This window comes from Talaromyces rugulosus, chromosome III, assembly GCF_013368755.1.
Source record: "Talaromyces rugulosus chromosome III, complete sequence".
NCBI classification, from domain to species: domain Eukaryota; kingdom Fungi; phylum Ascomycota; class Eurotiomycetes; order Eurotiales; family Trichocomaceae; genus Talaromyces; species Talaromyces rugulosus.
The window spans coordinates 5,757,760-5,778,934 of NC_049563.1; the positions used below are offsets into that span (position 1 = coordinate 5,757,760).

Genomic DNA, 21,175 nt, shown 5'->3' on the forward strand with positions numbered 1-21,175 from the left:
AGGATTCTGGTTATAAGAGTAAGATAGGTTCTTTTATTAACTGATCTTAACACTCTATATTAGCTTAATGCTCAAGATTAATTAGTCTATTTCTTCTTAATATTGTCTTTAGTATACAGATAAACTGTTCTCTCTTTATTTAATCTTTAAAAAATATATCCTCTAGCTATAAGAGGTGATAGTTCCTGCAATCTATCAATATATTATACTTCTCTAGCTATATATAATCTAAAATAATATTATAACAGTCTAGTTATATTAAAAAAAAGGATAGATACCACTGTATCCAGCTATTAATAATTAGTATTAAGATCATAAGGTATATAACTAGTTCCACTGTCTTCCTATTATATCCTCTTATCTCACAGGGTTCAGAAATAGGTACTATATATATTTAAAAATATCATATAAGCTTCTCTACTAAAAATATATCTAAAAAGGCAAATCTATTAGCTCTAGTATTAGTCAAAGCTTTGATATAAATTAAATATCCATTCTTAGCTAGCTGAATAGATATAGTTATACTATCCTTCTCTCTCTTTATCAGTTGTAAGAGATTCAAAGCTTTATTATCTATACTTAATATGTCTAAGAAAAAGACTTCTTCTAGATATAGATATTTTCCAATTCCTTACCTACATCATCTTTATTCTGTTTCTCTAAGATCTTCAGATCTAGAGCCTTCTTTTTAAAAGGGCATTTGTTAGTATAGTAACTGCTTAGTTTATAATTAAAGCATTTATCTTTACTTATTAGCTTCTTCTTTTCTTTTCAGAAGAGCTATAGTTAAAAGACTTTATTCTTTAGCTTTAATCCTCTAAAAATATTCAACTGGTAGTCTTTCTAGCTATGGCCTTTATTACTTTCAATTCTATAGCTGCAGGCGCATCGTTCCTCTTTAATAATCTGCTTAAGGTAGTTAGCAGTAGTGTAGTATCCTTATATAAAGGTCTGATACAATACCATTAGATTAGTACTTTTTTTAATCATAGTGCACTATATATCGAACAAAAGTTTATAGTAGAATTCCTCTTTCTATTCTGATAAAGCAAGGCCAGCTTCCTGGATAAAAAGTATAAATTTTAATAAAAAGATCTGGAACTTCAAATCTCTTATTACTAGATGACAGAGTTCTATCTTCATATTAATCACGCGGTTCTCATCTATATAGATTATTCTTAGATACTCAAAAATGTCACTGATATCCTAGTAATATTATGCTGAGTCCTTCCAGAATCATGGGAACAAATAGTTGGCCACTTCTCTCTTATATATTCCCTTCACGTACGCTATATAGGCCAGGGCTATTGGGTAATAGTCGGCATTAGCTTCTAACTTATTCTTGATATTAATCTTTTATGATTTATACTTAAGATTAATTCTATCTAATAGTAGCTAACCATCTGGTAGCTTAGTAATCTTTTTCTTATGATCTTTTCTAGCTGGAGAGGTATTGGTAATTATAGTATTATGCTTAATGATTAGTTCAGATATAGTCTAGTAATAGTTGGCCAGATTGTTTTTAAGATTCTGAATCTCCTCTTTTATAGAGTCAATTTCCTTTATATCATTATTACTAGACTCAGCAAGAGCCTCTTCTAGTTATTTCTTCTGCATAAAGAGATATTAGAATAAACCTTTAAATAGGCCTCCAAGATTGCTTCTGCAAAGCTTAAGGAATTCATCTTTATTAAGTAATTCTTTAGGAATATCTCTAAGCTTTAGTTTTTTAAGATTAACAGTCAAATGGTGACTAGACTTTTCTATATTATTATTGCTGGCGCTCTTGCTATACTAATATCTATTAGCAGTATTTGGTCTTGCTATTATACTAGCTCACAAGATTTCTAGATTTTGAATGAAGGTAAATAAAGGTTTAGAGTCAGAATACTAATAAAGTATTTATTATAGCTATACAGACTATACTAAACATAAAGAGATTAAAATAAAGAAAAGTCTATCCCTAACTAGAGTACTGATTATAGCTGAGTGCTAACTATACTAATTGTAAGAAAAATAAAGATAAAATATAGCAATACTTATTATAATATAACATGTCTTTTCTAAAGATATTCAATTCCTATCTAGGGATACAATTCTCTAAAACAACAAGTATAGAAAAGGAATCTAACTACCAGGACCTGCGGGAAGATTTTATCTTGTGTGCTTAGATAACCAGCTTGACCCCTTATGGCCCCGGGGTAAGGCTATCCCCAGATCTGGCACCACAGGTTAGGGTTGATGCCCTTCCTGCCTGAGGCCTCCCATCCGGCCACGAGGCCGCTCCTACCCTTGGGGATAGCCTCAGGCTCAGCCGTCACAGATATCTATTTTCTTAATTATCTATATTTTTGCTTCTCTTTTTCATATACAGCTTATAGATCATAAACTTCTTTTTATATAATCTAAAACTTATTAATACTTATTTTATAAGCTTTTAACATACAATTAATTGTCTTATCAATAACTTCTGAAAAGCTTCTTATATACTGGCTTATACACCTTTTAATTATAGTTAATTAATGCTTGAATTAACATAGATTTTAAAATATTTATAAACAGAATAATTATATATTACTTAATCAACTTCGAAAAAATATAGAAGTCTTTAATTGAACAGTAAACTATTAATAAACTTAATTTAGATCAAATAGCACTAATCCAGTTGCTATAAAGCTATTCTAAATTATTTCAGCTTTATATACCATTATATAGACTTCTAGAAATACAGTAAGAAAGTCAATTTTATCAATATAATTAAATCTAAATCTTATCTATTATTTAACAAGCTGTCTATATTACTGTTTTAAAATTATAAAACAGCTAACATCAAGAGGCTATAGAAGATATATGTCAGAAGAATCAATAACGCTCAGCCAATGAATGTGACAGCGGACGCTAGTTACATAAGCAAGATTATACGATATTGTTATTGGGTAGATTACCCAATTATATCCCCGAAGCAAGAAACGTCTTTACGGATACTGGCACGTGACCAGGTGAGTTACAGGGCAGAATAGTTACAGGGCAAGCTAGTTGCAGGGCAACTTAATTACAGAGCAACCCGGTTGCAGGGCAAGGGAGTTATAGTATAAGGAACTTATAGGGCAATATTATTACAGCGCAACAATATTATATTGTAAGGAAATTGCCCTGCAACTACCAGCATCACGTGACTACATAGTCAACATAGTAAGATTATGCTAAGGAACTATGTTAACTATATAGTTAAGCAGAGCTTAACTATGCTCGCTATAGTTAGGATTAACTATATAAAGACACTCATTTACTATCATATATCTAGTTTATTGTATTTTATTCTCTTAAGCAAATAGCATACTATTATTATTCTTCAATTGTTAGGGTCTTAGCCCCTGGGATACTCAGGCTTCGCTCTCGTAGAATAACCGCATTTGGTCCGCATCTGGTTCGCTATAGAAGAACCCCCTAACACTATACCAGATTTGTTAGGGCGCCCTTAAGATCTATACTCGCCTGTATCAATATTCAATAATATAAACCTCTATAAACTTTTTCTTTCTTTTTCTTATGTTCAAATCTACTTAATTTTTAGATCTATATAAGGCTAGTAAGATAGGATCTAGCCTATAATATTAGATTTAAACATTTCACCCCCTTCTCCTATTTAAAGGATTAAGAACGCGCCATTCTTTTTACCCAAAGGGTTAAGCTATATAATCGCTCTTTATTTATTTAAGTTAAGCCCTTAAGAACTATATTAACTCTCCTTATTTAGAGGATTAAATTATTATATCGCTGCTTCTTAACAACCAAGTTGAGTATTAAGAAATTTCTCTATTATAATGAATAGCTTACTAAAGGATGGCCCAGACCAAAAAGACATATCTTTAGAACTGAACCAGCTGTTATTAGAATAAATACAATAAATAGAATTCTTTCTAACAAATATATCTGCTTGTCTATTATATATCAAAGGACAAGTTAATAATACAACCAAACTATCTATATTTAAAGTCCCTATTAATGCTATATTATCAGTAACCTCTATATACAGTATAAATAAATCATACCACTCTCTTAACCATCCTAATAAATATAACAACTCTGATTATTTATAATATATACAGTTTATAGCAATTCTATATATAAAATTAACAGTCAATGCACTAGTAATTAAAGGACTATATAAGTAATTGTAGTACGTCTATAGACAGTTGACAGGAAAGGTCCAGACAAAGGTCTATCCCTGGATATAGCTTCATGGAAATGTAAATATAGTTATTCCTACTATACTAGAAGCTTTTTTTGTGTATTTTAATATATTGTTCAAAGATTATCAACTTGTGGAGAAGATAAATCTTGAACTTAACTATATATAATAAGGATATACTCTTTTCCAGGACTTTATTAGCGAATTTAAATAGATATTACTTCTTACAAAAGGTCAATCATGGACTAATAACATAAAAATCTCATAACTGAAAACTATAATTAACTAAGAAATGAGGTATATAACTATTAAGAGCGACATATTAAAGCAGTACAAAACTTTTTATGAATGCTTATACCGAGTAGTGAACAATGTTAAAAAGCTAAAAAAATTAATAACATCTAGTCCTGATACAAGCAGAACACTTTCTATCTATTTACAAAAGGAACCTTTTCTAACAGAGAACAGTCCTAAGTCATAGACTAGATATCTGTAGGCCTACCAATTAATATTGTCAGAACAGATAACTATTTTTAATATAGAAAACCAGGTTATATTACCTAATACTGTCCTAAACCTACGCTACTCTATTAGGTACTATCTCTGAGGAACCATAGCAAGAAGAAATATGATATATTCACAAGAATATCTAACACTGAAGTAAAGAAGAATAAAACCAAATTTGATACAGGCTTAGATAATATATCAGAGTTAAAAGAGTAGCTTCTACATAAAATCGCCTATAGAAGCTAAAATACAAAACAGCTTATGACTTTAAAAATTTTAAGAAGATAGTTAGAAGGTTTAACAGATCTCTATTTAATATAGATATATAGTTAGACTATAGAATTAATGCTAATACTTTAATTAATAGTAGATACCTTATCTATAGAATTATTAAAGAGACCTTCGCTTGAAAGAAAAAGCTGAATTATAGCGCTATTAAATCTAGACCTATTAAAGAATATGATAGTTTAGTATCTTAATACATCAAAGAAATTGTATACATAACATTAGATATTAAAAGAAATATACAGGAAAAAGCCTACTTCTATATAGTTCTAAAGTGCGAATATAATATAATATTGGATCTCCCATAGATAGAACACCAACATGTAAGAATTAACGCCGCTAGAAGCCAACTAGAATTCAGAAATAGAATATCTGTTAATAAAAAGAATCTGTTATAATCTAAGTATATCCCCCAACAGATTAATATAGCTGTGGTAAATGCTTTAAAAAGAATACAAAGCAGGAAAAAGAAGGTTAATATATTTATAATCTCTATACAGAATATTAAAAAAGCTCTAGCCCCAAAACCATAGACAGACTTAGGGAACAAGCTATCTAAGCATTACCACAAGTTTCTAAAACTATTTGACTTAAAGGAAGCTGATAAGCTATTACCATCACATCTAAATATTAATTATTAGATTGAACTAATTAATACTGATGTGAAGAGGCATAAACTAGAGATACTATAGAGCCTTCTCTATAATATATCACGGGAAGAACTACTGATTCTATGGAAAACTCTCTATGACTTACTGTTAAAGGACTTCATATATATAAGCAACTTGCCTGTTACAATACTGGTACTGTTTGTAAGGAAATCTAGAGGAAGACTGTGTTTCTATATTGATTATTAGGTGCTCAACACTATAATAAAAAGAGATTAATATCTACTATTGTTAATATATAAGACTCTATAATAAATATCTAAAGCCTGATGGTTTATAAAGTTTGATGTTATAATAGTCTTCTATAAGATATATATTGCTGAAGGAGACAAGTAGAAGATAGCTTTCTAAACTAGATTTAGACTTTATAAATAGTTAATAATATCTTTTGGCTTTATCAATGCGCTAAGCATATTTCAATAATATATTAATTAGACTTTTCATAAGTTTCTAGATGACTTTGTATCTGCTTATCTAGATAATATGCTTATTTTTATAAAAGATAGCCGTGTGCACCATTAGAAACAGATAATAAGGGTACTAGAACACCTATGTACTATAAAACTACAGCTAGATATTAATAAATATAAGTTTGAGGTACAGATAATAAAATATCTTAGATTTATATTAGAAGCTAGAAAAGGGATCTAAATAGACTCTATAAAAGTCTCTGCTATTTTAGAATAGAAAGCTTTAATATATATAAAAGATATATAATTGTTTTTAAGGTTTACAAATTTTTATTAATAGTTTATCCAAGGGTATTCTGATATAATCCGTCCGCTAACAGAACTAACTAAAAAGAAAACTATCTTTGTTTAAACTAAGGCTATTAATAAAGTCTTCAAACAACTAAAATAAATATTTATAAGTAACCTAATATTAGTATAATTCAACCCCAAGCAGGATACAATTATGGAAACTAACTCTTCAGGATATGTTATAAAGGGAACATTATCACAGTATAATAACAAAGGACTCCTATAAACCTACGCCTACTTCTCCTAAAAGTGCATGCCCGCGGAGTATAATTATAAGATCTATAATAAAGAGCTATTAGCAATAATAGCATATCTAAAATAATCCGCCGAGGCCCCTGGAAGCTGGGCATGGGCCTGGCCCGCAGGCTACGAGAGGCCTTGACCGCCGACCCCTCCCAGGGCTTTGAGCGTACAATAGAGCCTGGTAATAGGTCTATACTACTAGATTTTAGGATAGACTCCCCTGAAACCGCTATGCAATTAGTCTTAGACCCCCTAAGTAGGATAGAGAATACTGACCTTTATTTAGATAGTTTCAGGTTAGACGATCAGCGCGTAGGCGCTACGGTAGCTTATAAGCCACTTATTGGTCTCTAGAAGTCGCGTCTAGCTTCCCTAGGCATAGGCTTCAAAGTCTTTGATACAGAATTAATAGGAGTAGTTGAAGCCCTAAAGTAGGTGCTGGTAGAGAATCTTAGAGGACCAATTAAGATATTTTTTGATGCTCAAGCCGCTATAGGCAGGCTTTAGTATATCTAGCTAGGCCCTGGCTAAGCCCTGGCGCTGTGGGCACATGATCTAGCTAAGGAACTGTAGGCTATTAGCCGCAGGGTTACTATATGCTGAATGCCAGGCTATAAGGGGGTCCCAAGCAACAAAGAGGTTAATAAAGCCGCCAAGAAAGCTGCAGAGAAGCCTTAAACAGACAAATACTTGGGTATCTCATTGGTATATGCTTAACAGGCTTGTATCAAAGCTTATAGAGCTATTAAGGCCAACTAGCTTGCTGTAAAGCTTGCAAAGTGTGTCTAGTGGGCAAGCTAGGCCTACTATCCCTCCCAGGGATGGAAGCTTGATCTAATGTTGGCAAATACCCCTAAGCATCTAGCGCGGCGATATTATCAGTTTAAGACTGGCTATGCATCAATTAGGGCCTATTTGCACCAAATTAAGGCCTGAGACTTTCCTAATTGCTTAGGGTGCTCTAGGGGGACTGAGATGGTAAGACACCTTCTTACAAACTATCGACAGTGGTGCCATCAGCGGGAAAAACTATATGCTGGCTTGGCCAAAGCGGGAGTAAAGACCCTGCAGGATAATGAGCAGTGCCCTAAAGCATATCTATTCCAGGACCTAAAAGCTACTACAGTGCTGCTGGCGTTTATAGGGGCCATTAAAGAGCGAGAGGATAACTAACAGGCCTGGGAGCAGACCTATAAGACTGATAATTGGGGCATTGAGGCCCTGGATAAGGGAAAGCGAGAGGGGGAAGGATAGCGGGCAGGGGCGGCCCGCTATTGTAGGCAATGCCCAAACGTTAGTGGCTATAAGGAGGGAGTAGTGGTTACTACCCACTATAAGCCCCTGAATCGTCCTACGCATATAAGTGGCTTAGGGCGAGGAAAGTGCAAGATACCTTAAAAGCATAAATCCAATGGGGGTAGAGGTACTGGTTTATAGGGGGCAACCCCTATAAGCAGGCCTAATCCACACGAATCGCTGTCTGTCATAGCCTAGGGCTTGGTATAGACGTTAAATTTGATTAAATAATAATAATAATAATAAGAATAATATAATCTAAAGTACTACAAAAAGAATTATCTAAAGCCATAATAATATAAATTAATAAACTACAGATACTTTATTAGACAATCTTAAAAAATATTAAATAATTTAAGAATTAAATAAAGATCTATTATAATAAAAAGTATAAGGACATATTAATTCTTAAAAAAAAAAAAAAGTTTACTTATTATAACAAACAATTAGATAGAAAAAATTTAATATTCTAAGCAAGAGATTAAATAATAAACTTGATATTATTAAATATAGATCTTTTATAATTTAAAAAAAACTCATGAATAATAATTATAAACTTTAACTATTAATAAAAATAAAAGTATACCTAATATTTTATATCTTATTATTAGAACTAACTAAAAACCTAGAAAACAGTAATAACGAAGCAACTAAGGATGAATATAAAGTTAAAAATATCTTAAAAAAAAAGTTAGTAGAAAAAAGAATCTTTTACTTAGTTAGCTAGAAAAAATATAGATCTAAATATAATTTATAGAAACTAGTTAGGCACTTAAACTATCTTAAAAAGATTTAAATATTTTACTAGAAAAAAACTTAGAGAGGATATAGTTAAACTTATTATTAGATAATATAGAAAACTCTTAAATAACAGCTACAATTATCTTATTTAATTTTTATAGCTTAGTTTCTTATTTCTATTTCTTCTCCTTCTTTTTCTTTAAATATTCTAATTCCTCCATATCCTTTATATCTATTTGAATAAATTTTCTAATATACTTTTAGAAAAGTTTTCTTTATTTATATAAATAAGCCTATTTGATAAAAAGAGTTTTAAGCTTAGTATTCAATTAATCATCATCGGCCTTAATCTTCTCTTGAGCCTTAATAAGCTTTTTCCACACTAAATCAGATAAGGCTATATTATAACATTTACAGCAACCAAAACTAATGTACTCGCTATAGTGATTCAAAATTTCAGATTTAATATAAACCTTCTCTTAGACTATATAATAATAACAAAAAATCAACAGAATAATACCAGACTATTCAATACACAGCTAAAGATTTTTTATATTTATATTTTGCTTTGATAATATAGTTAGAATATCACTACCAAGAATATTAACAAGAAAGAAATTAGCTTATCTATATGACAGGAGACCTGCAACTATTTATGTAACTGTCAGGACGCCAGCCTTCAAAAAAGGGGATTATTATAAAAATTATAAATACTCAGCCAATCAATAAATAGCAAACGCTACTTATATAAATAAGCTGCCTGAAACTCTTATAGAGTAGACTTATTAATTATAGAAACAAAGACAGAAGTAACTACACAGAAACTCATATGATCTAAATAATACAGATATACTGATTTAGTAAAAATACACTAAGTAGATAGACATCCTAAATAGTACAGCTATACCATTTCTATGTAAATATATTTAGTATAGAACCACCTATCCTATGCAAGTATACCCAGTATAGATGCACCCCAACAGTGTATATACACCATATTAGTGAAAGTACACTATAGCATATGACTATACAGAGAACATAGCTAAACATAGCTAGACTATATTTAGATATATCAATAACATAGCTAATAAAGCATTAACTATATTCACTATATTTAGGATCAGCTATATAAAGACATTTATTTACTATTATATATCTAGTTTATTATATTTTATTTTCTTAAATAAATAGCATACTATTATTACTCTTCAACATACTTTGCAGTTTATCATTACGATAGTACTCTACTTATCCTAGGATTACCTTATACAACGTTCTTATCTTGCCTTCTGTTAGCAGAATACCCACCCTGATTCACATCTTGGTGACGAGTTGTTGAACCGATTGACACATCTAGAAAAGTCTTGAACCAGCCTTTTTAAGAGTATTTTATTATTTTAAAAATAATATATAAAGGTAAAGCCTATTTAATAGTATTAATTGCTTTAATTAAAATTATCTATTCTTAATTATTAGACTATAATAGCTTTAGATAGATATATTAATTATTTCTAGTAATAATCTTTATAGTTACACAAAGTCCTATAGCAAAACTAGTTTTATCAAAATTATAAATATCTTTTAATAAGATACTATATTTCAGTATAGCCTTTTATACACTATTAAAATATTCTTAAATTATTTTCTAATCTTCACATTTAGCATGTTTATAGTTATATCTCTATAAAAACCATGATTTCAGCTCAAAGCGATATTAAACTAGATTAAATATCTATTTCTCTCTAACCTATTAATTTCTATGTTAGGTAAAAAGAATATTAGCTATATCTTATATCATAGATGACTAAAAAAGTAATCCTCATTTATCTAGATCTAATATCTATTTAACAAGTAATTCCTCTTTAAATTCAGTTAATTTATAATTATTAACACATATTTGAGATCTTTCTTAAGTGCTTTATAATCTGCGCCGTAGAGTTATTTAAAGAACATTATAAATCTTTACCACTTGTCCAATATTAAAGATTCTTTTATTCTGTAAATTGGAAATAGCTATTAATATTCTTTCCTCTTGTTCCTGAGAGTTTAACACGTTTTTATTGCGAATTGGTGGCATATTGGCGCGTTGAATTATGTGGAATTGTGTTGGGACGCGCTTCGGAAAACAAGTGGCCGCTCGCTTGCAGTGGCCGCTCGCTTACCGATTACGTTAGCTATAATAGATATTATCTAATAAATCAAGAGTCTGATTAACGATGAGAAGTATGGGATGATATTTTTTAAAAGACTCCGTCACTCCCGGAACTCATTAGCCAAGGGAGAGATGATTAGGCGTCACGTTTCATTATGAAATCGTTCAAATGTTTTACGAGAGCAATGCCGTTTCAATAAACGGTTTTCCCCCGGTGTGTTCCACATGTAAGCAGGGCTGTGTCCAAGTATTGGGGGTGCCGGGGTAGAATCTATTGTGGAGGGACTAGATATGCATGACTTATGTAAATTAGAATATTATGCTTATTGATCGTTGCCAAAATCCCGAACTGCAGCCACTGATAGCTAGATCTGTCGCCAGGGCAAAGTTATCGTAACAGTCCCCGCACCGCTTCGGGCATTGCGGAGCGATGCGGGGACTGCTAGGTCCGCGTTTTGCGGCAAGATTCGCCCGCAACTCCGCAAATTGACCCCGTGTCGAATTTGCTATGTTGAGACTGTGGTTAGAAATTTCTTACCCAGCTCTTATAAATGTTCATGGTATAGGCACATTACAGTCGCCAAATGAAAGCGATGTTTAATGGTCTTTCACCAATCTGTCAATTCTATCCATTTTCCCCGCCCAGCTTCAAATATTCTAGTCATAAGCAATGGCAGTCACTCCTGATCCTAATACTTTTAAGGTTGATGTCCATAGTCATCCAATCCCCGAGTTCTATCGGGATGCTATGGTTTCCGCCGGCTTTGCAACGGCTGACGACTGTTCAGTGATCGTGGATGGATTTCACATCCCAAACTTCGACATCAAGACTTACATGGAAGAGAGGGTTGAGCATGGGTATAACTACTCCATACTGAGTATAACTGCCCCAGGTGTTTCCTTCTTGCATGGTAACTCACGTGCCATTTGTCTTGCACGTAAATTAAATGACCAACTCTTTGAGTACACTCAAACATACCCAAAGCAGTTGGGTGCATTTGGTATTCTACCGATTCCGGACATTCAGGGCTCGCTCTCCGAGATCAAATATTGCTTGGATGATCTGAAGCTCGAGGGTATTGGGCTATACACCAACTACGATGGGAAATACTTAGGGGATCCTTCTCTGGATCCTATTTTTGAGGAACTTGACCGTCGGAGAGCCACTGTCTTTGTGCACCCAACTAACCCGCCAACCGCACCAGACCTCCCAGGCATGTCACTTCCAGTAATTGAATATACTTTCGATACAACACGAGCAGTGGCAAATCTTCTGTTCACCAAAGCACGTCAACGCTTCCCTCATATTAAAATGATTTTCTCACACGGCGGTGGAGCGCTTCCCTTCCTGGCTGAACGTCTGGCAGTGCAAACCACTCTACCCTTTCACGGTGGGCGGGACCGTAGCGAATCAATGAAAGAACTGCAAAACTATTATTTTGATACAGCTGTTGTTCTGGGCAACCCTCAGTTCTCATCTCTAAAGGAATTCGTTGGTGCTGATCAGCTTCTCACTGGCTCTGACTGTGAGTGGATATCGATTTTTCCTTTTTCTTTTTCTGTTTCTTTTTCTTTTGACCTGTCTTTTATTTCGAAGACCATGCTGACTGTCACTTACTGTAATACAGACCCCTATGTTCCTGGGCACCTTGTTCCGTCTATACAAGATTCTTTCAAGGCTTATGAAGGCTTTACCGACGAAGAGAAGCAGAAGATCGGATGGAGAAATGCATTTGAGCTCTTTCCAAGCTTGAAAACCAAATTTCTGGAATTGAAGTAATCACCGTACGCGTCAGCTGTATCTAGTAAATGAAATAACCATCACCTGAGAGCGAAATGTATTTACTTGCAGAGCAGCAGAGGGACCTTGCTGCTGAGAGACATCAATTGATAAGTTTATACGATCATTATTACGGCTCCTAATTATGCTGGCTCCTTTTTAATGCTTACAATGCATCGACAGATGGTTTGGCCATTTTTGATGCTATTTTCCTTTGGATAAAATTGGAGGCTTGGTAATATTCCGAGCTGTGATTCGCAATATGGTACTCTTTGAAAATCTAACATTTACATCTCATTGGACTGAATTAGTCGCCCCCGCCACACTTTCCATAGATTATACGAAATCGCATTTTGCATTTATGATTTAAATAATGATGGGATGTTAAATATAATATATATCAAAGTTTTATAATCTTGCAAGAGTAATTACACTAAACATTGGAACCAATAAATCATTTGCAGTTCCGCAACGGTAGATCTGAGATTCTCCCTAAAGATCCTCCTGTATTTGAGCCAAAGAAGTCAAATAGTAACTCTTGTCAGAATTAGGGTCATTATCCGCAGCAGTAGTGCCGTTTCCTAGCCAGCTTGTCGGTTTTTCATTGACGTAAATGTATCGGAAATCCTCCCATCTAGGGTTTTCGAGGGATTGCACTGCATGCAAGCTTGACCCTGGCCATAGGGCCGTTACTCTGTCATTTGTCTTATACCACGAAGGACATTCGTCGCTAAACACCCTACCTTGGAAAAACTCATCGCAAAATCTAGCGAATCCATGAACCGCGCTTTTCCTTGGCTCCATGCTGGCGATATTTTCCCGTTGCATCTTTGACAAAGTTTTCGCACAGTACTTCGCAATTTGCTCAAGGATGATCAGCAAGTTTCCGTGGCCGAGGCCCGAGTTTGGACCTAACATCATGAAAAAATTTGGGAATTCATCCACGGTGATTGACAGGTAGGTGGACAGGTTATTTATATCATTTGACTTTTTCTCAAATAACTTTTGTCCGTCTTTTCCATAGATAGGAAATCGATTAGTAAAGGAAGTATTGAATCCCGTCGCGCAAATTATGGCATCGACTTCTCGAAGTTTCCCGTCTCTTGTAACGATGCCTGTTTTCGAAATATGATCAATCGGCTCAAAAGTCACGTCGACATTCTCCTTTGAAAGTGATTCCAGGTAGCCCGGCCCTGGTGTCAATCTCTTGCAAAATGGTGCGAAGCTTGGAATAAGATTTTCGAAGAGATCAGGCCTGTCCGAGAGGCGATCAGCCATGAGATTTTTGAAAACCTCTCGAGCTTGCTCATGAGCCTGGCTACCTTTCGCGGTAACTTCGAATCCACCCTGAATCGCATTTTCAAGTCGTTTCCTATAGTCTAGGTATGAAGTCGGATCTTTCTGCCAGGCGCTAATTTCTTCTTGGGAGTAGATGAAGTTGCCCGTCTTCTCACCTCTGTCCTCGATTTCTTCGCTTGCAAGCGACGAAGCAATCCAGGTTCTTCCGCGTACGTAATGATCCAGGCGCTCAACTTCTGGCTGAATGCTAGGAACTATTTGAATCCCACTCGATCCTGCCCCTATAACAGCGACTTTCTTTCCCTGTGGTAAATTAGAACCCCTTCCGGCCAATGTTTTCATGGTGGAGAAGTAGGGCGGTGTTGTGCTCACTTTCAAATCGTAGCTGCTGTCCCAGTCTGCGCTGTGCATTAGTTTACCCTGAAAATCGTGGAGTCCGGTAATTGATGGCCAGTTCCATTGATTTAATGCCCCCATAGCGGTAATGAGTACATCGCAACATTGCTTTGTGGAGAACCCCGTCAACTCATCATCAACCATGACTTCCCATTGTGAGGATAACTGATTCCACTGAGCATGAGTGAGGCGATGGCGGAATTTCATGAGTTTTCTGACATCGTATTTCTCCGCAACACGCTTCCAGTACTGAAGTATCTCCCCAGCGGACGCATAATAGGTTGACCAGGCTCGGTTGGAGTCGAAAGAAAGTTGGTATGTATGCGCTGGTATATCTGTCCCATATCAGACCTAGTTTCTTGATTTAAGAGTAAGATTCATCAAGGGCTTACCACAAGCACATCCAGGATATCTATTCTCCCACCACGTTCCCCCGAGCTCGGGATTCTTGTCATAAATAGTCAAGCTTAGGTTTGTAATGTTTTCCTGTAGTTTAATAGCCATCATAATGCCGGAAATGCCAGCACCTACCACGATAACACTCAAAGGTCTCGAGGGGTAGGCAAAACCATCTTTGACATCAGACTTATCTGCCATTGTGAGATTTATCTTAGCAAGTCATCGTTCTAGAACCAATTCAATATGGCTCTCTTATATAGTACAACAAAAGCCCCCATTTATCTAGCTAGGCAGAATTATCGTAAATACCCGCAACCTCGGATATACGAAATAGCTTGTAAGTTAGGAAAGCATAATCACAGTCTTACCTGGCACTCGAGATAGGAGTGGATCCTTGCGGATTCGGACTCCCGCAAGCCCCACAGATCACCTAGTTGCTAACCCTAGCCTCATGTACAGACCATAATAGTTTTTCGATATGAATTGCGAATGACCTGCGGGGAAATCCATGCTGAAAACGTTCTGGTATACTTCGTGATGTCGGTGATGCGGTCCGCTCCCCGCAGAACGCCACTAACATAATCAGCTAGCTATTCGTCTGGCCTTTAATTCAAATGTAATCCAGAAGTCATGCAAAAGTGCACCTATTCCTAGGGTCTAGAAGTGAACTATAATTACTCGATCAATCATTCTATAGGTATTGCTATCATTCATCGGGATTGACCGAGAAAGCTATCAGTCACCATGGCCCTTTCTCATTGGATGTACTATGCCACTGAAACAGAATTCCATTCTCTCCCACGCTCGGTTACGATATTGTTTATATTTCTGATATGTACCTTGGTGTTTTTTATCTATTTATTGAGACCCGTGGACAAAGCCCGTTCTTGGTCAGGAAGGCCTTGGGTTTTGCCTCCGGGTCCAAGTGGGTATCCTATCATTGGTAACCTTCTTGAATTATTCAAGGGGGAGGAAACGGTAGGACTCATTGTATGCAATGCAACTCGAATATTTTCTAATGCTAAAACATCAGTCTCACCATTTTGCCACGTATGGAGAAATGACAACCATACATGTTGGGTCTAAACTCTGGGTACTGCTCAACAGTAACCGAGTAGCTGAAGAGATCTATAATAAGAGGGGCAAAATAACCAACGGGCGTCCAAGTTATCCTATACTGGGCGACTTGATATCACAAAATAGGCGATCAATACTTCTCCCCCAAGAAAAATGGTCGCAGCAACGCCGTCTTATGCATCAACTCCTGGGTGGCACAGCACTTGTGACCTACCAGGAATATCAGAATGAAGAGAGCCTTCGGCTACTAGCCAGCTACAGCAAGGACCCAGCTGGATGGTACCGCCATCATCTCCACTACAGCAGCGCTGTCATCCATCGGATCGCGTTTGGCGAGAGGCCGAGAGAATTCGATGAAAATCTTCAGGGGGTTGCGAAAGCACAAGAAATATTCCTGTTAAATGCTCCTCCATACAACCTTCTGGACTCTTTCCCAGAACTTGCGAAACTACCAAAGTGGCTTCAGTTTTGGAGGAAGCGGTATCAAGCCCTGGGCAAGAAGACAGATGATTGGTACGGTAGATACTGGGATCCCATTCATCACGCCATCAAGTCTGAAACGGCCCCAGATTCATTCGCCCAGAGGTTGATATCCGACAAAACCGCGTTAGAGAATAAGAACATTGACCCAAAGTGGCTATCAATGGTTCTCGTGGAAGCTGGGAGCGACACGACACGCTTGACGTTAAACATTTTTGCCTTAGCGGCTTCTCTTCATCGAGACAAGTACCTCGAAGCCCGTGCTGAGATAGATGCCGTTTGTGGAAACAACGCGGAACGATTGTCCACCTTCGCCGACGAGGTAAAAATGCCTTATACACTCGCATTCATCAAGGAGCTCCTCCGATGGAGGCCGATATTCACATGGACCCCGGAACATACACTTACAGAGGATCTCAAATTTGAGGGTTATTCATTTCCAAAAGGGACCCACTTCGTGCTGAACCATGCGGCCCTATGCAAAGATATTTCTGCCTTTGATGATGCGAATGCATTCAAACCGGAGCGGTGGCTCGACGGCCACCAGTCAGATCTCACCCATGGACTTTGGCAACTTGGTGGTGGGCGGCGCGTCTGTGTCGGATATCGAGTTGCACAGAAGTCTTTATTCATCAACATGTCCCGGTTGATCTATTGTTTTGACTACGAAGCGGTAGGTATCTCCCAAAGTATGAGTTTTCTATATCTAACTTTTATACTAGAGAGAAGCATTTGATAGCAGCGATATCAAGCATTTTGAGCTTGACGAGCCATTTCCAATCACCCCGAAGATTCGAAGTCTAGCGCATGCTAAGCTACTGGAAAGAGTTTTCGAAAACCTGTCCGATCTCAATTAAGCTGGGACTCTGAAGCAATATTGAGCGAACTAAAGTCTGAAAGAGACACTACATTGGGTCAGAACCAGTGGATGATCCATATTACTGTAAATTTCAAATGATTGCAATCGAATAATGTCATACATTATTCAACATCTTGGGGAAATTGAAAAAGTCATAGAGTAACCCGAAGCCTGAGACGGCGAGTGAATTCCTAAATCTGAGGGTACTCGGTGACGAGAAAATGAAACATAGAAGAGAAAAAGAGAGAAAGAAAATGAAGAAGAAGCAGCGATCCTGCGGATTTTTAATATGTTGCCCCCTTTGTGTGGTAAACTAACCCTCTTCTAGTTCTGTCTCAAATTATTCCTAACATCAATACGCTATTTGGATAGCTATATAGAAGGTAGCATATATCAGCCACTTAGACTACCGTATTTATATGTATAAAGATAATTCAGACCAAGAAGAAGGACCAAATCTCATACCAGCTATTAGAAGTATACCAGGATCCCAAGACTCAGAGTAGTATCATGTGAGAACTGGTGCACCACCGGGGCCGGCACCTACTCCCCAGACCTAGGGCTATACCAGTTCTTCAAGGAAACAGGGCAACAACCTTAGACTAAATCATGGAACTATAGAACAGAGACTTATCTTCACACCAGGGATTAAGAACTGACGGAAATCAGTAATCAGGTTGATATTATAGCTAACTATAGCTCTAGACGAGAAATCTATTTGCTTGCCATCTAAAACACTTCCTCACATATCAAGTAGATATATTAATAGCAACAGATATTAATAGTTTTGAAAATAGATCTAGTAAGCTATTAAGCAACGGTCTTCATACCATTCTTTCTATTAATTTATGTGATAACAGCATATTATATAGGTTTGGTTAGTATGTATATAGATTGCTAGTCTTATTGTTAGTAAATCCTCTATATATTAATAGCCGCGGTAGGACAAAGGATCTAAATCCGAAAGTCTTGGCTCTTGAAAATAGAAATCAAAAGGCGCTGTTCCAAAGCGTGCCATGTCAAGCACCTCGTTCCAGTCGATATCGTTGATTGAGAAAGAATCGACGACAGTGCTGTTGATGTTTTCAGTTTGCAAGGACTCCGCCGAGGAATGCCTATGTTCCATTTGGGCCTGTTTAATCTGCTGCGGCTGGCTGACAAGACCACAAGATGACAAGCTGCCCTCTGCTGTTATCATTAGCTTAAATCCTCACGAGACGTTTGATTATACCCGGGTGTTAAAAGTACCTGTCGCACGACGTAGAAACTTTTTTTCGCCAATTTCCAAAAGCTTGATACAGGTTTGGGCGGTTTCATGTAAGTGCTGGTATAGCTTGAGGTTCTCTAAGCTTTCTTCCCACTTCCTTGACAGGTATTCTCTATTTTCTCCACTTCCTGAGGATATATCACAGATGTGCCCGACAAGAAGAATCATTGAAGCAGTGTAGAGGTCTTTCCCTTTTTAGTACCTTGATTCTTGCGCACATTCACGGGGTACTTACAAAAAATCGAATAGCATGGTTCGGGAAGTAAGGCATCGTCCAAACCGGAGGCGGCCACAAACACTGCGATCAAATCACAAGCTGACTGTATGCACGCATTGGAAGCATGAGAGATGAGAGCATTGTGGACCTTTCCCTTGATCCCACCTTGTTCGTCGATTTTGGACGGTGAACGACATAAAATTAACTGGCGTAGCAACAGCGGCCGAAAAACCAAAATACGTCCGTATAGAAACCTTGGGAAGCCAAATCGTGTAAGTAAGGTGTGAGCGTAGAATCTTGAACTTGGTACCTTGCTTGTAATATTGTTGCATGCCTATTCCATCCTGAGCTGGGAATTTGTCCCGGATGAAGCATTGGAAGCCGCAACAAATCAGGAAGGTCATCTTTCCAAGCTTCAAGATCCTCTTCCACTTGGAACAGATCCCGAAAATCACCTTCCTCGATCTGTTCAGTTAGCGTGAGGAGCTCGTTAGATGCTTCCTTAATGCTTCGTTTTTCTTTTTGACTGGAGATGCTGTCCTCGTCGTACAAAACGTAGATAACCTTGGCAAGGATAGACTGTAACTGAAAGGCATGAGCGAAAAAAAGTGAGCTTTGATTTTCATCGAATGAAAGCCCTTGGGGCAAAGAAGATGTCGATAATTTGTTTACACAATCGGACTTGTCAAGGGGTATAATCAGCGGCCGGCCAAATGTCACGCATAGTGTCCTAGCCCTAGTCAGTCATAAACAGGGTGTCAAAACACATGTATAACCAACCTATCCATGAAAAGACAGCCCATCCAGACTCGTCTTCGGGAGTATTCTCTGTGTTGAAAATTGGGCATAATGACACTTCTTCGCTGGTTGGAAGGAATTGGCCGGTGCAAACCTAGGCCCTGGGCAAGACGAATGGCCACTCCAACCAGGTTCCAGCAAGCCTCTGTCAGTTTCGTGCCTTGTAAGTATATACCCATTAACAGCAGGGCTTGGACCATTGGAATGCTGCCCTGATTGAATATGTCGAAATTCAACTCTAACAGCCTCTTGCAACGCTGCCAGAACACCCATGACCTATCATCTTGCTTTTTTGCTTGACATCCAAGGGCAAATGTCATATTCAAGATACAATGAAAGATTCGACTTCCCGGCACATGATTTTGCGTTGTTCGAATATGGTACTCGGAACTTTCAGGTGACCCCGACGATAGCCAAAGCTTTGCATATTCTCTTTCAAAGCTACATCTCTCCAACAAAGGATAGATGGGATAAACGCGATCCCAGAAAGCGGAAATGAGTCCATCTGCTTCGGTCCTCATAGGGAGAATATAGCCATCATTAATTTCTTCCTCAATGCTCGAATAACTATCATTTTTGTTAGTCGGATGGGTCGGAAGGATTGTGATAAACAAAATGGAGCCATACGATGTTGTTTGAATGGGCAGATTTGTATCAAATATTGGGAGTTCTTCGGACATGTGGAGATTCATGATTTTCTCCACTTGACTGACAAATTCCACGGTGCTCGATTCCCCAAAATACTGCTCGCCAGCTGCTGCCGAGCTGATATCATTCCCAACTGTCCCCATCCCGTCTACCTTGAAGTAAAGAGGTAAGTGGGAAGACTTCTAGAGCCCATGCGGATTCACTTACAGATGTCTTTTTACTTTTGCGAGACAAGAATCTGTTTTCAGTCATCACTGCTGGCTGATCCTTACTGGTGGGTTGGCCATGAGGTGCAAATTCCGAATCAAAATGAAATGCCGGAGAAATTATTTCTCGTGCATCGCTCGACAGTTGCATGAGGGGATCCATCGATAGTGGAAAGTTTGCGTTAGCCTTCTCTCTCTCGAGCTCAGCAACGCGGGTCTGCAGTGCGGCAATCTCCCTAATAAAGAAAGTAAGCAAAAAACACTGTACATTAAAAATATCACCTACCGTGCCTTCTTTCCTGTCCTACCATCGCTTTGATCGAATACACAAGTCGTCCAAGATCCACGTCTGGCGCATGTACCACAGCGAGGTTTACGACCATCGCACTTGCGCTTTGAGCTTCGGCACCTTTGACAAGCCTGTGCTGACTTTCGGTGCCTATCTGGGCGTGATTCTGACATTTTGGGGAAAGAGGTGTGGGCTGTTTGGGCTGTTTGGGGGGGGGGGGGGGGGGTTGACAGGTGAGAGATGTGTTGATTCCAGAATTTTCCCCGCGTTCCGCGACTCGGCACAAAGTTAATCACTACGAGGTCATCGCACTCCACTTCATGCTTATAGGATCAGAAATCAAATGACTGCCTTTTTAAAGCACTAAATTAAATATATTCTGCTAGCGAACCCTTCTCCATGCTTTAGGGGTAGAGGCATTAGGACACAAATTGATTGATTCGCCTTCTTAGAGAGTGGGATAGAAGATGGGTGTCATTTCATATATTTAATGTTCCCTTTCGTTGCTTGTTCTGAATGTCAGTCAACTGGTATTTACATCAATTTAGTGGCCGGCATGAATACATATCCATGACATCTTCATTGATATTCATAATTCACGTGTTGAAAACTAAG

The 21,175-nt window shown here is 37.2% G+C and overlaps 4 protein-coding genes across 4 annotated transcripts; 2 read left to right on the forward strand and 2 right to left on the reverse strand.

Moving 5' to 3' along the window:
- Positions 1–11,515: 11,515 nt before the first annotated feature.
- On the forward strand, positions 11,516–12,625 carry TRUGW13939_06774 (uncharacterized protein; the record flags this gene model as incomplete). Its single annotated transcript, XM_035489922.1, has 2 exons — positions 11,516–12,371; positions 12,474–12,625. 2 exons carry the CDS (start codon positions 11,516–11,518, stop codon positions 12,623–12,625), a joined length of 1,008 nt encoding a protein of 335 aa, XP_035345815.1.
- A 492-nt stretch (positions 12,626–13,117) lies between these two features.
- On the reverse strand, positions 13,118–14,917 carry TRUGW13939_06775 (uncharacterized protein; the record flags this gene model as incomplete). The annotated part of the gene is made up of 2 exons (XM_035489923.1): positions 13,118–14,655; positions 14,713–14,917. 2 exons carry the CDS (start codon positions 14,915–14,917, stop codon positions 13,118–13,120), a joined length of 1,743 nt encoding a protein of 580 aa, XP_035345816.1.
- Positions 14,918–15,737: 820 nt separating this feature from the next.
- On the forward strand, positions 15,738–17,133 carry TRUGW13939_06776 (uncharacterized protein; the record flags this gene model as incomplete). Its single annotated transcript, XM_035489924.1, has 2 exons — positions 15,738–16,949; positions 16,999–17,133. The coding sequence occupies 2 exons, from the start codon at positions 15,738–15,740 to the stop codon at positions 17,131–17,133; spliced, it is 1,347 nt and encodes a 448-aa protein (XP_035345817.1).
- Positions 17,134–18,063: 930 nt separating this feature from the next.
- On the reverse strand, positions 18,064–20,733 carry TRUGW13939_06777 (uncharacterized protein; the record flags this gene model as incomplete). The annotated part of the gene is made up of 8 exons (XM_035489925.1): positions 18,064–18,323; positions 18,384–18,587; positions 18,638–18,873; positions 18,930–19,349; positions 19,400–19,984; positions 20,045–20,217; positions 20,273–20,507; positions 20,558–20,733. The coding sequence occupies 8 exons, from the start codon at positions 20,731–20,733 to the stop codon at positions 18,064–18,066; spliced, it is 2,289 nt and encodes a 762-aa protein (XP_035345818.1).
- Between the last annotated feature and the right edge of the window lie 442 nt (positions 20,734–21,175).